At 40.3% G+C, this 17,546-nt stretch overlaps 1 protein-coding gene across 2 annotated transcripts in view; it reads left to right on the forward strand.

The window, feature by feature from the left end:
- The first annotated feature begins 1,163 nt into the window (after positions 1 to 1,163).
- CPT1B (carnitine palmitoyltransferase 1B) overlaps positions 1,164 to 17,546 on the forward strand; it is a 40,437-nt gene continuing 24,054 nt past the window's right edge. Inside the window, exons 1-8 of one of the 2 annotated variants that reach the window (XM_075855125.1) lie at positions 1,164 to 1,253; positions 1,894 to 1,977; positions 6,072 to 6,220; positions 7,200 to 7,339; positions 12,032 to 12,203; positions 12,568 to 12,669; positions 14,986 to 15,123; positions 15,879 to 15,956. In XM_075855125.1, the coding sequence (XP_075711240.1) occupies positions 6,080 to 6,220; positions 7,200 to 7,339; positions 12,032 to 12,203; positions 12,568 to 12,669; positions 14,986 to 15,123; positions 15,879 to 15,956 (771 nt within the window). In that variant the 5' untranslated portion in view covers positions 1,164 to 1,253; positions 1,894 to 1,977; positions 6,072 to 6,079. The remainder of the gene's footprint in view (positions 1,254 to 1,893; positions 1,978 to 6,071; positions 6,221 to 7,199; positions 7,340 to 12,031; positions 12,204 to 12,567; positions 12,670 to 14,985; positions 15,124 to 15,878; positions 15,957 to 17,546) is intronic. The other variant, XM_075855124.1, reaches the window with a different exon arrangement.

Genomic DNA, 17,546 nt, shown 5'->3' on the forward strand with positions numbered 1-17,546 from the left:
TCTTTCCTGTTTCCTGGCTCTGCTGCTCCTGCTATCATTATTGACCTTGCTTCATTTTGACCCTGGCTTTACTGACTACGCTCCTGCTCTGCGTTTGGTACTTCGTACACTCCTGGTTTGACTCGGCTCGTTCACTACACTTGTTGCTCACGGTCTTGCCATGGGCAACTGCCCCATTTCCCTTAGCTTCTGTGTACCGTTGTCTGTTTGTCTGTCATGCACATATTAAGCGTAGGGACCGTCGCCCAGTTGTACGCCGTCGCCTAGGACGGGCCGTGCAAGTAGGCAGGGACTCAGTGGCGGGTAGATTAGGGCTCAACAGTCTGTCTCCCTACCCTGTCATTACAGAAACCATGGGTCGTGGCATTCATGTGAATGTTACTTTTACACATACCACCTACCTGCAAATCTCATTCTGATTGAGCATCTGTGGGATCTGCTGGAAAAGCAAGTCCGATTCATGGAGGCCCCACATTGTAATGTACAATACGTAAAGGATGTGCTGCTAACAACTTGGTGCTAGATACCACAGGACATGCCTCGACGGGTCAGAGCTGTTTTGGCGGCATGAGTTGGACCTACATAATATTAGTCAGTTAGTTTGCATTTTATGGCTGAACTGTGTTTATGTATTGATGTGAGCACTAGTCATTTCTTCTCTGATTTTATAATGTTGCTTTTAGAAAGTCACCAACACCTTTGCAAATTTTTAAAAGAATTGAACATTGGTATTTGTTTCCTATCAACATAAATGCAATTTCACCTTGGAAAAGTACAAAGTAAATACATGTGCATGTCACTTCTTGGGAAGTTTTTGGAGGTGTTTTTCATTGACTCCATTGAATACGCCGCAAAAAAAGCGAGTTGCTACAAAAACGTCTGAAAATCAGGAGCTGCTCCGTATTTTCAGACGTTTTTGGTCACTGCGTGTGAACATACCCTAACAGAGCATACACAAGCAATATTTTACTAGAAGACCTGCCTAGAAGTTCTGTTTAGTTGCTATCACTGTCCTAATACCTGTTCTTCCACTCCATTTAATGTCATAACTTCCCAGGCCTTCCTTATGCCTGTATAAATGCAGCAACTCTGTTCTGGGCTCAGGTTACACTGGCTGGTTTTTGGCTGGGACTTCCACAAATACACATGCACTTGAGGCTGAAGGACACAGAGGACGGAAGGCAGCAGCTGCATAGCTGTGTGTCTATGCTTGTGTATTAACTTGTGGATCCCTGAAAAAGTGTGATTTACAGGTGGGTTCCTACTGTGACTTTTCTCTATAGCATATTGTTTGGATGTTGATTTCTTTTTTTTTTTTGTATTGTTACATGCTACTGTATGTATCCTATTGAAAAATGCTGTTTTATACACAAATTGCACTTTGTTATCTGTCAAAATTTGTCACTTTATATTATCTTAATGGCATAAAACTTTGACCTAGTTGATAATGAACTTTGTATGGCTGTTTGTAACTTTGTCTAGTTGTTCACCTTTTGCAATGGATAAACTGTTCCCTGGTCAAATTGACCTTTGTTTAACTTGAGTATTACTTTATTGTAATGATGTTTATAGTGTAGAACACCCTTCTATTTACAAACATTGCATTCCTTCAAGAATAATGCACTTCTTGATGCCCCATGCACACGACCGTAGATTTCATCAGTAATTACGGACCATAATTACAGCCGTGTGTGGGGGCCTAAGAGTCTTTTGATCACTGAGATTTTGCATAATCTTTTTAGGTGTAAAGATCAGTATGGAAAGTATTGCTAATGTATATTTCTGGAGGTAGTATTATTTCTTATAGATTACCGACTTTTGCGGAAGGTTATATTGTATCATGGTAATAACAATAAACCATGGTATCCCTAACAATTGAACGTTGTATTTCAGATGACGGCGGAAGTGAGCGCTGGCGTCTCCTGAGGAGGAGATGGGGGCCAGCACTCACAGATCAATGGCTGTGGCCGTCAGGAGGTGAGTGAGCCTGACGGCCCGTGGCCATGGGCATGACACTAGCTAGAGCAGAGATCCAAAAAGTGACTTGCTCTGTAGGACTCAAAATTACCATGTATTAAATTAACTTAAGTCAGTGCTATGTAAACTATAGGGTTTGAATCTCCTAGCAGGAAGACCACCGGCAATTGGCTTAAAAGTATTGTCCAGTTTAGAAAACTTCATTTTCATACACCCAATTAGGAAATTCTAAATTAATAGAGGGAGGTCCTCAGTTCAGGATCCTTATTTCTTAGTCAAAGTGGAGAGCGGTTACAAAGAGCATCTCTCGTTCTGGAGGACCTGTCCTGTTCTGCATTACACAGACAACCTATTCATGTGACTGGGCACTATGTAACGCTTACTTTTCCTTGTTGTGGCGCTGCCAAGTTTCCCCTCAGATTACTGCTGATCGCTGGGGGGTCCAGCAGGGGGACAATTTTTGACCTGCTTATTGTCAAGAGGGCCTTCTAACAAGTAAGGCTTGTCCAAAGCAGGGAACGCTGTAAACCATCCACTTGGAGGTCTCAAGAAAAGGGTTGTCGTAGTTTGGTTATTTTGTGGTCCATCAGTCCCCCCTTATGTGTACTATAATAAGAACAATTTTAGAGGAGAAAAGGTATCCCAGTAATCACAGAGAAAATCTTTGTATTTGTGCTGCTCGAATGATTGCTTCAATAACAGGATACTTAGAAGGTCACTTTCAGAAATATTAAGAATCCTTGTGTTTATTGCAGGAGCATGGAAAGCTCCAAGTGTCCATTCCTCCTTTGGACTAAATTGTAGATGATTCTACTTCTATATATTGATAATATAGTCCTTTCTGAAATATATATCCAGCTGCTTTTATTCTCTTTTTTTTTTTGTCTTGTTTCACCTAGTCTGTTTTGAATCTGAAGTCTTGTTTCTCTGTAACCTTTCACTTACTTGGGCTTCATCCAAGGGTTCCATGCGAGGATAAATTTACAAGTTGTGTTGCTGCTAAAATATATAGACTGCCTAGGAGGAAATTTTTAACATATTCTTTGTGTTATATAGCAGGGTACATTGACTTGTTTTCTAGTGTATAGTATATAGAATGATGGATACTGTATGATTTATAAAATTCCAATTAGCTTCTAATATCTTACATTACAAAAAAAATAGATCTACATATATGTTTTCATTGATATAAGCAATGGTTTGTTAGAGATGTCAGATTTCTCAGCTTTTAAACTGTCATAGAGTGGGTACTCTGCTGTGGACCCTACTCTAACCTACATATCAGAGCTACTAACAAAGAACGACTCTTGCTTTGGTAGACCTGGCCCATCTATTTATTACATGGTCTTCATTTGAATGGCCAGCATGTGAAAATATATTGTGGCTGCTAAAGGAAAAAATTAAATGTGTAGGCAGCGCTGCCGTGGGCTTTAATGTACAAAGGGGGTGTCGCAATGTGTCCACCATTACGTTTTCTTGAATTGTGTTAAGTTATACAATTTGTCATGATACCAATTAAAAACAATCTCATGCCATGCAATAAAAAACATATACAGTTAGGTCCAGAATTATTTGGACAGTAACACAATCTTCATGATTTTGGCTCTGCATGCCACCACATTGGATTTGAAATTAAAAAACTGAGATGCAATTGAAGTGTAGACATTCAGGTTTAATTCAAGGGGTTGCACAAAAATATCCTGTGAAACGTTTAGGAATTGCAACCATTTTTCTACACAGCCTCCTAATTTCAGAGGCTCAAAAGTAATTGGACAAATTAACATTACCAAAAATAAAATGTTGTTTTTTTAAAATACTTTGTAGAGAACCTTTGCAGGCAATGACTGGTGATGTCCATGGATTCCAGACTTCAGGCAAACGCTGGGTTTCCTCCTTTGTGATGCTTTGCCAGGCCTTTACTGCAGCTGTCTTCAGTTGTTGCTTGTTTGTGGGTGTTCTGCCTTAAGTTTTGTCTGAAAGAGAACCTTTCACCTCCCCATACATATGCAGCTGAGTGCAGCATGTAATGGGGAGGGCTGCACAAACCCTGGGGCACTTTACTTTTTTTTTTCTACCTTCCTCCGCCCGATACTGGCAAGGGGGCGTGTTACTATGGCTGTGACACTGTCCAATCAGATATGGATAGTGTTACAGCAAGAGCGAGGATAGAGGAGAGAGTGTGCACGAGCGCGAGCGCACGCTCTCACTCTTCAGCTTTCAAGATCAGGCTTCTGCCGAACTGGCAGGGGGGCGTGTCTCTGCTACGGATGGTGCAAGCGCTCCCCAGCTCTTACACTGTCTGTAGCAGTGACGCGCCCCCTAGCCAGATCAGCAGACAAAGTACAACACTGATCTCTCGCAGGAGCTGAAGAGATGAGAGCGCGCGCGCAGAAGACTGATCTTGAAAGCTGACGAGTGAGAGCATGCGCACACACTCTCTCTCTTCTATCCTCGCTCTTGCTGTAACACTGTCCATATCTGATTGGACAGTGTCACAGGCATAGTAACCAGTACTCAGCCCCAGGGGGTTATTTAAATATCGGGCGCCAAATATAACAGCGCCGATATCTAAATAGCAGAGGAGGGTAGAAAATAAATGTAAAGTGCCCCAGGGTTTGTTCCGCCCTGCCCATTACATGCTGCACATGTATGGGGAGGTGAAAGGTTCTCTTTAAGCAACTGAAATGCATGCTCGATCGGGTTGAGATCTGTTGATTGACTTGGCCATTGCAGAATATTCCACTTCTTTGCCTTAAAAAAAACTCCTGGGTTTCTTTTGCAGTATGTTTTGGGTCATTGTCCATCTGTACTGTGAAGCGATGTCCAATCAACCTTGCTGCATTTGGTTGAATATGAGCAGAAAGTATATCCCTGAACATTTCAGAATTCACCCGGCTGCTTCTGTCTTCAGTCACGTCATTAATAAACACTAGTGACCCGGTGCCTTTGGCAGCCATGCATGCCCATGCCATCACACTGCCTCCACCATGTTTTACAGCGGATGTGGTGTGCTTTGGATCATGAGCCGTTCCAAGCCTTCTCCATACTTACTTCCTCCCATCATTCTGGTACAGGTTGATCTTAGTTTCATCTGTCCAAAGTATGCTGTTCCAGAACTGGGCTGGCTTCTTTAGATGTTGTTTGGCAAAGTCTAATCTGGCCTTTCTATTTTTGAGGCGGATTAATGGTTTGCACCTTGTGGTGAACCCTCTGTATATGCTCTCATGAAGTCTTCTCTTTATGGTAGACTTAGATACTGATACACCTACTTCCAGGAGAGTGTTCTTCACCTGGGTAGATGTTGTGAATGGAGTTTTCTTCACCATGGAAAGGATTCTGTGATCATTCACAACTGTTGTCAACTGTGGACGTCCAGGCCTTTTGTAGTTCTCGAGATCACCAGTACGCTTTTTTTTCTTTTCCAAGAATGTACCAAACGGTTGATTTGGCCACTCCTAACATTTGTGCTATGTCTCTGATGGATTTCTTCATTTTTTTCAGCCTAACCATGGTCTGTTTAACTTTCATTGAGAGCTCCTTTGAACTCATGTTGTGGGTTCACAGCAACAGCTTCCAAATGCAAATGTCACACCTGAAATCAACTCCAGACCTTTTTCTTGCTTAATTGATGATGGATTAACAAGGGAATAGCCCATGCAGCCCATTAAATAGCTTTTGAGATAATTGTCCAATTACCTTTGGTCCCTTGAATTGAAGTGAGTCTGCACTTTAAGTCCATATTGATTATATAACTGGATATTCAGTATGTTTTGGTAAACAGCTAAAATGGCAAAACTTATGCCACTGTCCAAATAATTCCGGACCTAACTGTACATTACACACTTTTTTTTACCATGGAAGTCTATGTGCAATGGATGGCTGACGCATGGCATCCATCAGGGGCATCAGTCACAGCCATCCAGTAAAAAAAACCTCAAACATTATACGTATACTTTTATAGCAAAGGAGTGTCTAGGCGATGGATGCCATTTGTCGCAGCAGAGCCCTTTTTGGCTGTAAACAAAAAGCGTGAATACAATCTTATATGTTTGTTCTAGACTTGTGTAAAATCTAGCATTTCCTTTTTTGTGAAGGTCACAAGATGGCAGAAGCTCACCAGGCTGTAGCCTTCCAGTTCACTGTGACACCTGATGGAATTGATCTACAATTGGGTCGTGATGCTTTGCGACATCTCTACTTATCTGGGCTGATTGCCTGCAGAAAACGCCTCATCACACTTAAGGTGACGAATAATTCTGTTCTGCCCTGTAACCTTGTAATCAAAGGATGTTCTGTAGTCTAATGTTGTACATAGATATTGTATGAGGCGGTCATGTTATATATACTTAAAGACTATGCACACTTTTAAAGCAATTTGTTTTATTATTAATCAATGTTTTATCTGATTTCAAACAACTTTTTAATTTATTTTTATTAACATTTATTTTTACTTTTTAAGATACAGCTTCTATGTATCCTGTATACATAGAAGCTGTATTGCGCTGTCAAAGCAGATTCCGTCAGGTCAGCTGTGTTGACGGCTCGTGTGAATATAGTCCAGCGTGTCTCTGACATGCAGGATCCAGCTAATAATGATCACAGCTAAGTTCATGAACTTAGATGTGATCGTTTTTAGCTGGATCCTTCGTGTCAGAGACATGTGATGAAGGCTTGGTTGAAAGCTGGTCCTCCAACTGACCTGACGGAATCAACTTTGACGGAACGATACAGCTTCTATGTATACAGGATAGATAGAAGCTGTTTCTTAAAATGTGAAAACATTTTTTTTTTACTAAAAATCTATTTAAAAGTTGTTTAAAATCAGATAATTGATTTATTAAAAAAAATTGGCTTCAAAAGTGTACATAGTCTTTTTAAGCATTTATAACATATATTGATGCCCCCTGTGTTTTTGCTTTTCTTTGACCCGATTTAATTTATCAATACTATGCAATTAGAACAGCTTTCTTTTGTACTTGATTGTGTAGCTAATACACAACATCAAAAGTTAGTGGCTGAATATATTATAAAGTAATTGTAATTCTAGATAATATACCTATGCTGTAATGAAAGTTACTCTGATATTAGAGTTATATTCATATAGTTGATACAGTGCAAAGTGATCTAGCAAACGATGTAAAAGTCTGCACAATGTCAGGCAGCAGCTCCCATACTGTCTTTGAAATTCAGAACTAAAACTCTAAGAATTTCTTTATTTACAGAGCTCTGTACTTAGTGGTGTGTATCCTGCCAGCCCTTCTACATGGTTTGCAGTTGTAGCTGTGACACTTGGCTCTCTATATGGAAAAGTGGATATATCGTTTGGACTCATTAACAAAATCGGCAACCTTTTACCTGGACAGTAAGTCCCCATAACTTAACAGATCAGAACGTAACAAAAGTGACTAACTTTTTCTTCAATAAATAGAAGTGTTAAAACGCAAAGGACATACAAATGCAGGAAATAAAATTTATGTTATGTAAAGAAATGTCTTCAAGATTCCCTATCATTTCACTTTTTTCTGAATTTGAGATCATTGCATCAGATCTATTATTATATTATGTTAACCAATTTTTGCATTGAAAACAGTAAATGACCCTCCCTATACTGCGTTGCTAAGCCGTATACCACCAGTAAACAAATTGCCTTATGACAGTTGTCATGTGAAATCCGTATACCATTCCGTTTCTGGTATACATATTTCTTCCGCTCGTCTGCTGCGCACACGCTCCCGTGGCCAGCCAAAGTACTCTCTACTTCCATGTCGGCAATTTCCCACTGCTCTCCTCTCGTGTGACATCATTATTAGGCTTTATTCAGACGAACGGGAAAAACGTCCGTGCAACGCGCGTGATTTGCACGCGCGTTGCACGGACCTATATTAGTCTATGGGGCTGTGCAGACATGTCCGTGATTTTTACTCAGCGTGAGTCCGCTGAAAAAAAGTCACGACATGTCCGTTCTTTCGGCGTTTTGCGCGAATCACGCACCCATTGAAGTCAATGGGTGCGTGAAAACCATGCATGCCGCATGGAAGCACTTCCGTGCGGACTGCGTGATTCGCGCAACAGCTGTCAAAAGGATGAATGTAAACAGAAAAGCACCACGTGCTTTTCTGTTTACAAACATCCAAATGGAGTGTCATAATGATGGCGGCTGCTCGAAAACGACGCAGCCGCGCATCATATGCTGATGCCCCACGGAGCTGTTAAGTGTTTTTTGCGCACGCAAAACACCGCGTTTTTGCGTGCGCAAAAACGCCACGCTCGTGTGAGTGAGGCCTTAGGGATATCGGGTCTAGTCGGTCTTATCTACCCACCAAAAAAGCCTCTATCCGTATCAACAAGTAAAGAACTTCTATATATATATATATATATATATATATATATATATATAAATTTTAGAACTAATAAGTACCATCTTCCTTCACTGTCTCATTTGACATTGATCTGTAGCTGTCAGTGGGATGCCCGCTGTCATTACCGGCTGCAATGTTTTGTGGGAAGTGAGGAAAGCGGCTCCTGTATGCATTGTGCTGACAGACGTTGCAGTGTGATCATGCCCCCTCAGCCTGGCAGCAGCACAAATTTTGAGCAGTCATGGAGATGCGTGGACAGCTATTATACCAAACGACACAGAAGATGTATGTATTCACAAGGAAAGTGTTGCTCCACTGATCCCCAATGATGCCTGTATACACAGCGACCGTCAATTATTGAATGTAAATACAGTGGACTCATAGCTATGAGTCTTCTATATTTTTCTTTGCGGCTATTATACAAATGGTACTTTTTTTGCATTGATTGGTTTAATAGCACAGCAAACCTGTTACTATAATATGCTGCCCTTAAATGTTCATTAACATTTCAACAAACTTTGCATAAATCAATAGTACAAGCGAATATCAGAAACTTTAATATATTTTATTAGAGAAAAATGCCTCTTTCTCCACTTATCAGGCTCCTTTCCTCCTCCCCCTCCTAAGGCCTCATGCACACGACCGTGTTTTTGCGTCCGCAATTCCCCCGCAAATCCACGGGAGAATTGCGGACCCATTCTTTTCTATGGGGCCGTGCACACGACCGTAGTTTTTGCGGTCCGTGCACGGCCCGGGAACCCGGACCGCAGAAAGTACGGACATGTCCTATTATGGTCCGGAGTTGCGGTCCGGGCTCATTGAAAACAATGGCCCGGCCATGTGCATGTGCGGGCGGCTTGCGGCTGACAGTCCGCTGACAGTCCGCAGCCGGCCGACACGAAAATCACGGGCGTGCTACGGTCGGGCTACGGTCGTGTGCATGAGGCCTAACTGTTTACTCACTCTGAATTACTGCTATGTCTGTCTCATAGAGACAAGACTAACTATCAGCTCACTGAGGTATCAGGCTACAGCTGCTCATAAAAGTCTATGGAGGGGGAGGAGGGGGTAGGAGCAGAGTGAGAGAGAAACAGAAAGACACAGATTCTGCAGCAGCTTCCTAGTAAGGGTATGTTCACACAGAGTATTTTCAGGCATTTTTCGGTCTGTAAACATCCCGAAAAACGGCTGAAAAATCAGAAGCAGAACGCCTTCAAACATCTGCCCATTGATTTCAATGGAAAAACGGCGTTCCGTTCCGACGGGGTGTTTTTTACGCGTCCGTTCTTCAAAATGGGCGCGTAAAAAAACAGCCGCAAAAAAGAAGTGCATGTCACTTTTTCAGCCGTTTTTGGAGCCGTTTTTCATAGACTCTCTATAGAAAAACCGCTCCAAAAACTACCAAAAACGCAGTGAAAAATGCGACTTTGATTAAAAAAGTCTGAAAATCAGGAGCTGTTTTCCCTTGAAAACAGCTCCGTATTTTCAGACGTACTTTGTTAACCGTGTAAACATAGCCTTAAGGTTATATATCACCCCAGTGCTGGATTCTCAGCTACACTGCTCAGTACTGCTGTATAATCTCCATGTTGCTGCTGTTGTTTCTATATGTGATAGATAGAGATAGAAGAGCAGGATTCACCTCTTCTACGTGTACAGTGTATACAAGGCATGATAGTAGTTAGGCTCTGCCCACTAGCTTAGAGACAACTGACAGTTAGTGATAGAGCCTGCAGAGGGGAAAACTGCTAAATAATGCAGAATACAAGTCATATAATTGCCAGAAATTGTTTTATTCCTCATGTACAAACATGACCGCTTATTTTGAAGTCACCTCAAAGATTATGTATGGTTTAACCTCTTAACGACATGCCACGTACATGTACATGGTAGCCTTTGGGGGAAGCGGACTGAGCATGCTCCATACATAGCAGGTATCGGCTCTGCAATACAGCTCACTGCAACAGGCAGAATCATAGATCATTTTGAATCTGACCGTTTATCCCCTTAGATGCCACACTCATTCGCAACCGCTGCAACTAAGGCATTAGAAAGAGGGGTGCGGTCCCCTCCGACAGCCCACACCCCCGCAACTCAATTGCGGGGTGCCGATGGTTGTCATGGCCGCCTGGGTACCTAATCAAGGCCCCCAGGTCTGATATCTTCGTGCTCCTATTAAGACTTGCGAGAGGCAGTGCTTGATATGGGCTTGTTAAAATCGCGATATACTGCGATACGTTAGTATTGCAGTATATAGTACAAGTGACCCAACAATCTCTGGTTCAAGTCCCCTAGGGGACTTATAAAAAAAAACAAAAACAAACAGTTAGATGCTTTTTAATGTACAAAAAAATACTAAAAGTAAAAAGACCTTTTCCCATTTTTTTTCCCTAAAATAATGTTAAACAAATAAAAGTTGACATAACTGGTATCACCGCATTCATAAAAGTCTGAACTATTAGAATATAATGTTATTTAATCTGCACGGGGAACGCTGTAAAAAAATTTTTTTATTAAAAACTCCCAAATTGCTGTTTTTTGGTCACCTTCGCTCTAAACTAAAAGTGATCAAAAATTCGCATGTATCCCAAAATAGTACCAATAAAAACTACAGCTCGCCCCACAAAAAATAAGATATCACGTTGCTAAATCGACAAAAGTAAAAACGAATGGGGCGACACTATTTTTTTTTAACAAATGTTATTTTTTTATTAAGAGTGGTAAAACATAAAATACGATATAAATTTTTGTATCGCCGTAATCATATCAACTCCTAGAATAAAGTAAACATGTCGTTTTCAGCACACCCAAAAAACAATGGTGCAATTTGTGTTTTTTTTTTCCCATTTCACCCCACAAATAATTTATTGACATTTTTTTCCATGATACATTATATGGTGCCATGAAAAACGACAACTTGTCTCGCACAAAACAAGCCCTTATACGGCTATGTTGACGAAAAATTAAAAATATATGACTTTTGGAAGGCGGGGAGGAAAAAACAAAAATGAAAAAAAAAAAATCGGCTGCGTCATTGAGGGGTTAAATAGAGCAACTCATTGTGATGACAGATCCACCGGTAATAGTAACTTATTATAACCAGTTCATACTCCTTACATATACTAGTATATAGCAAACTACTTTTCCTTAATGATATATTCAGATGAGTTTCTCTTATTTATACCTGTCATTTAATATTACTACTAGAAAAATTTGCCTATTTTGTTTTTTCCTTTATTTTTTTTAATGAACTAATCTCTAAAGTAATTATTAATGGTGTTTAAGTTGTCCACCATGCTTCTATGCCGATAATGAATATCCGGTGGTATTTTAATGAAATGTTAAGTGTATATATACGGTATGTATGAGATTTATTCGTATCGCAGGATAGTCATGTGATCTGACTGTTTTGTCTCTGCTTCTTCAAAGTTATCAGTCCTTGTTACCAAAACAGCGTTCTGTCCCACCCATGTTCCTTTCTGTTTTCCTAATGTGCTTGTGTTATGATCCTCCCGTCTTTTGTCAACTACCATGGAGAATGACATGAGTTTAGAAAAAGGTTATATAATATTAATGAAGTGTCCGTGTTACATATTAGCTCATGATAAACATGCTATAGGCTCGTAAGAAAGATTTGATCCACTTTTTACATTTTGATTGTTCACTCTTTTCTTTTGCCCTCTATCTAAAAACAGATCTGTCATTTCTCCTGTGTCCCGAACCGTGGCAAGTGCTGTTATATTCTCATCAGGAGTTTGGGTCTCTGGGATCCTTTTCTATCGCCAAGTTCTGCGCATGCTTCTTTCATACCACGGCTGGATGTTTGAGCCACATGGAAAGAGGAGTTTGAAAACCAAAGTCTGGGGAGTAAGTCTCAAAGTCTTTCTTTATTTGATATTTTGCTTTATTGCTTGCTCTGTGCTGACTTCAACTTTCATTTTTACATTTTAAACTGAGTCCAGTGGGCGGTCCTACTAAGTGATTGACAGCCTTCCCGGTGTGCCCAGATTTGGTCATGAATCTCTAAATATGACCACCCATTAGACTCCTAATCCTAGAATCAGCAGGCATTTAAATAAATAAATTACTCGTTCTTCTGAATATTTTTCTCATAAAACTATATCAATCTGCTCAGCTCCTCCTGCTTTATAACATGCAGGACAGCATGTTCGATGTGACAGGTTCTATCAGGGAATGTTTGATAACTTTGATATGTGCCTATCTGTCACAGGGCTGCATGAAGGTCATGGCTCGTCGACAGCCGATGCTCTACAGTTTCCAAATGTCTCTCCCGAGGCTGCCTGTACCCTGTCTACAGGACACTATAGACCAGGTATGGTAGTTGTTCTTTCAGTACGCTTGTCTACACTATAGGGTTGAATAAGTCACGAGCTCTGTGAGTAACTAAATATGAGCGCTAACCCTAAAGGGTCATTCTGAGACTATTTTTTCCTAGGCAATGTCTTTTCTAGAGCAATATAAATGTATTTTAATATCACTTGCAATTTGTATTTGGCCTCTGTTCCCGCATCTCCCGCACGTGATGCCACTGCTGCTTCCTTTTTTTTTAATGGCACTGTCCCAATGTATGACGCGTCCTCAATGGCGCATCGAATATGAGGCAGGGTGTTCTTTCTGTTCGAACGCATATGCACATCAGCAATCACGTGGCATACATTAGGGAGACTTATCTTTCAAAATGGTGCAATGCAAAGTGGCACTGTCAACATACTTACAACATCGAAGTGCGGCAACCAAATAAGCTCAGTGCACTGGGGATAAGGGGTTCAGAAAAAAACATAAAAACAAGTACCAATGTATTGCAATATTCTGTATTTAAAGAGGCTCTGTCACCAGATTTTGCAACCCCTATCTCCTATTGCAGCAGATCGGCGCTGCAATGTAGATAAGAGTAACGTTTTTTTGTTTTTTTTTTAAAGCGAGCATTTTTGGCCAAGTTATGACCATTTTTATATTTATGCAAATGAGGCTTTCTAAAGTACAACTGGGCGTGTTTAAAGTTAAAGTACAACTGGGCGTGTATTGTGTATGTACATCGGGGCGTTTTTACTTCTTTTACTAGCTGGGCGTTGTGAATAGAAGTGTATGATGCTGACGAATCAGCATCATCCACTTCTCTTCGTTACCACCCAGCTTCTGGCAGTGCACAGACACACAGCGTGTTCTCGAGAGATCACGCTGTGACGTCACTTCCTGCCCCAGGTCCTGCATCGTGTCGGACGAGCGAGGACACATCGGCACCAGAGGCTACAGATGATTCTGCAGCAGCATCAGCGTTTGCAGGTAAGTAGCTACATCGACTTACCTGCAAATGCCGATGCTGCTGCAGAATCAAATGTAGCCTCTGGTGCCGATGTGTCCTCGCTCGTCCGACACGATGCAGGACCTGGGGCAGGAAGTGACGTCACAGCGTGATCTCTCGAGAACACGCTGTGTGTCTGCACTGCCAGAAGCTGGGTGGTAACGAAGAGAAGTGGATGATGCTGATTCGTCAGCATCATACACTTCTATTCACAACGCCCAGCTAGTAAAAGAAGTAAAAACGCCCAGATGTACATACACAATACACGCCCAGTTGTACTTTAACTTTAAACACGCCCAGTTGTACTTTAGAAAGCCTCATTTGCATAAATATAAAAATGGTCATAACTTGGCCAAAAATGCTCGTTTTAAAAAAAACAAAAAAAAACGTTACTCTTATCTACATTGCAGCGCCGATCTGCTGCAATAGGAGATAGGGGTTGCAAAATCTGGTGACAGAGCCTCTTTAACATAAACACAACATTTCACAGTGATTTTGTCAACTCCGGAATAACCCCTTTAATGTGAGCATACGAAGATGGAATAATTTTATTTAGATTGCTCTTATGTGCACCCAGACCCTTACATTATAGGCATAGGAATGTTTAACAGTGTTTAACCCCTTAGTGACCAGCCTGTTTTAGGCCTTTATGACCGAGCCACTTTTTAAACTTTTCCCATCGTCTCACATGAGCTATAACTTTTTTATTTGGGGTCGTTACGGACGCGGTGATACCAAATATGTGTGACTTTTTTTTTTTTTAATAATGAAGCCTTTTGTAAGGGGAAAAAGTGGGTTTTTAATTTTTTTTTCACTTATTTTTTTTAAATTAACTTTATTGCATTTTTTTTTTTTACCAGTCCCACTAGGGGACTTCACTATGCGATCCTCCGATCGCTTTTATAATATTAGTGCCTGTCCGTGTAAAGCGGACAGGCATCTGCTAGGCCATGCCTCTGGCATTACTAGTGGCAGACCTGGGGGCCTTTATTAGGCCCCCAGCTGCCATAGAAACCACCAACACCCACTTACTCAGGGTGCCGGTGGGGTGAGAGTGCTCTCTCCCTCTCTCCAAAACCACTCAGATGCGGCACTCGCTATTGAGCACCGCATCTGAGGGGTTAAACGAGCAAGATCGATACTTTTGCATCGGAATAAAGCCTGTTAGTGACCGCCGTAAAAACACTAATGGGTTAATGGGGCGGGTGAGCCAAAAACTGCTAAAAACATCAGATTTTTCCATATGAAATGTATAGAAAACCAGTAATGATTAGAAAAAGCGTTGCTGACCACTGTTTATTCCTGATCATTGATTTTTCATTGCAGTACCTACAGTCAGTGCAGCCATTACTAGATGAAGAAAAGTTCAATAGCATGAAGAATTTGGCAGAAGGATTCCAAAAAGACTTGGGACACAAGCTACAGAAATACCTTCATCTTAAGTCCTGGTGGGCATCAAATTATGTAGGTGCAGTATACGACCGGTTTAGTAGTGTTAACTTATACCGGTTTCCTAAAAAATATTTTCTCATGATATTCAGAAAGTAAGACATTTAGATCTGTGTAACGTGGTAGGATTTAAGATGTTTGAAATGAGGTATTCTCTTGTTGAATTGTGCACGCTTGTTTTTTCAGTCTTCTAAATAGTGTCTACTCCAGACAAACTCTTCCCAAATACACTTTGGGGTACATTGGAGCAGCTCCTAACTGTTAGTAGTTTTGTTAACTCGTAGTATAGATTTTGTAACAAGTATAGCTCATATGGTTTATAACATTTTTGGCCCTTCCAGTGTCTGTGGATATTTTATATATGGAACAGACTAGTTTGTTTAATAAACTTCCATGGTTCTGCTATACATAAAATGAGCATAGAATTCGGTTCACCAGAGGTTTGCCTGCAACATCTATCTATCTATCTATCTATCTATCTATCTATCTATCTATCTATCTATCTATCTATCTATCTATCTATCTATCTATCTATCTATCTATCTATCTATCTATCTATCTATCTATCTATCTATCTATTTATCTTCACTAATTTGGTCTTGCTGCCTAATTCTCTACCTTTAACTATAGTGTACAATGTACAGTGTGCCGTTATTAATTTGTAGCAGTACATGCTAATAACGATAACATTGAAGAAATGTCTATCTGCATTATATTACATTATATTACATTATATTACATATGGTCACTGCATTTCTTACTTTCTACAGGTCAGTGACTGGTGGGAAGAATATATTTACCTTCGTGGTCGAGGACCAATAATGGTGAACAGCAACTATTATGCAATGGTAAGACACTAATAGATACTATTCTGTTAGAGTTAACATATAATGTTACCAAAGTGGCCAGAGGCATCTTCCTAGACCATGGAACTAACCACAGATACTATAGTCCTTCCTTCATAAGGTGACTTTAGTTTCAGCTTGGTGCTCATCACAATGCGTTGTGGGCTCTAACTGCTTTTGGGGGTCTTTCAAGACAGACAAAAAATATATATAAGTGCTTCATACATTTATAGATGTCCATTAGAAGAAGATACTAATAATCTATGAATTGCCTATCCATACATGATAATCGGAGTCAGTAAATGTCATTTCATTGCTGCTTGATTTGATTTAGGTATAAGTAGGCTTTTTCACTAGGAATATAAAGATTCCCACAAATAGGACTGCTTTATAAAGAAAAATTACATTTCTAACTATGGAATGTACCAAATAGAGGATATACAGATATTTAATGAAAGGGCTAAATTGAATTAACAATACATCTCACACGTCCTTCTTAAAGGGAATCTGTCAGCAGGTTTATGTTGTCCTATCTGAGGGCAGTAGAAAGTAGTGTCCTGTAGAGACCCTGATACCAGCTTTGGGTCACTTACTTAGCATTATTCTCTATTTTTTATAAAAATGTAGCTGTGTAACTTGTATTAAATCTTTTAAATGAATCAAGTAATAAAAAAGTTTTTAGTAATGGGAACATACTTTTGCCAATAACCGACAACGGTTTAAATTATCTGTATTGTACATAGAAACAAACCAAAGAATCAAGGCAAACATTAAAAGTTTGCTAATAAATTTAAGAGGAATTATCTAAAACATAAGGCAGCCCTATCAATACAAGATGCATCAAAAATCCCAGGACCCCAGTATGTCAAGTATGGGTGGGCTCTTAATCATTTTTAAAATAACGTGCTTTGCTGCTGGTTTTCACAAGTATACTAATGATCAGGCATGGCGTTCTGCAGCCGCCGGCCATCTTTGGCACTGTGTGCCGCTTGCTATATAAGCATTGTCCGACGGTAGTAACCTTCCAGCAGTAAGCATGTTCAATTTTTAAGCATACATGTGGTTCGTTTTTTTGCTTCAATAGCATAATAAAGTTGATATTAATTATTTAGGGATAGTTGGGAAATAGTGATTTTTTGCCGGTGGCAATTTTGTATATATAATGTTCTCGTGCCCGCCAACTATCGGGGTCTTTTCTCTTTTTTGTGCAGTATGTCAAGTATGCGCATCTTTCTATTGGTCTTTTGGCCAACCCTCAGAGTATATGATTCAATGATTTATACAGACAGAGCTAATTTGAAATGTTATTTAACCCTGAACATCAGACTCAAATATCTGAACATCAGACTCAAATATCTGAACATCAGACTCATCTCTTTTACCTGGCTGCAAGCCCCCGATGAACCTGTAAAGGCATTTGTTCTTTGTGGTTTAATACCACGGTCTTATCAGGCAGGGTTTCCAACTATTTATAAATTCATGGACATTCTGTAAAAACAGGAGACATTTTTTTCCCAGTACTATTGGCACAGGGAGGGTTTGGTTCCTTGCTTCAAGCATTTACTGGACTCAATATCTACCCTTCTCTATTGT

This window comes from Rhinoderma darwinii, chromosome 3 (genome assembly GCF_050947455.1).
Source record: "Rhinoderma darwinii isolate aRhiDar2 chromosome 3, aRhiDar2.hap1, whole genome shotgun sequence".
NCBI lineage: Eukaryota > Metazoa > Chordata > Amphibia > Anura > Rhinodermatidae > Rhinoderma > Rhinoderma darwinii.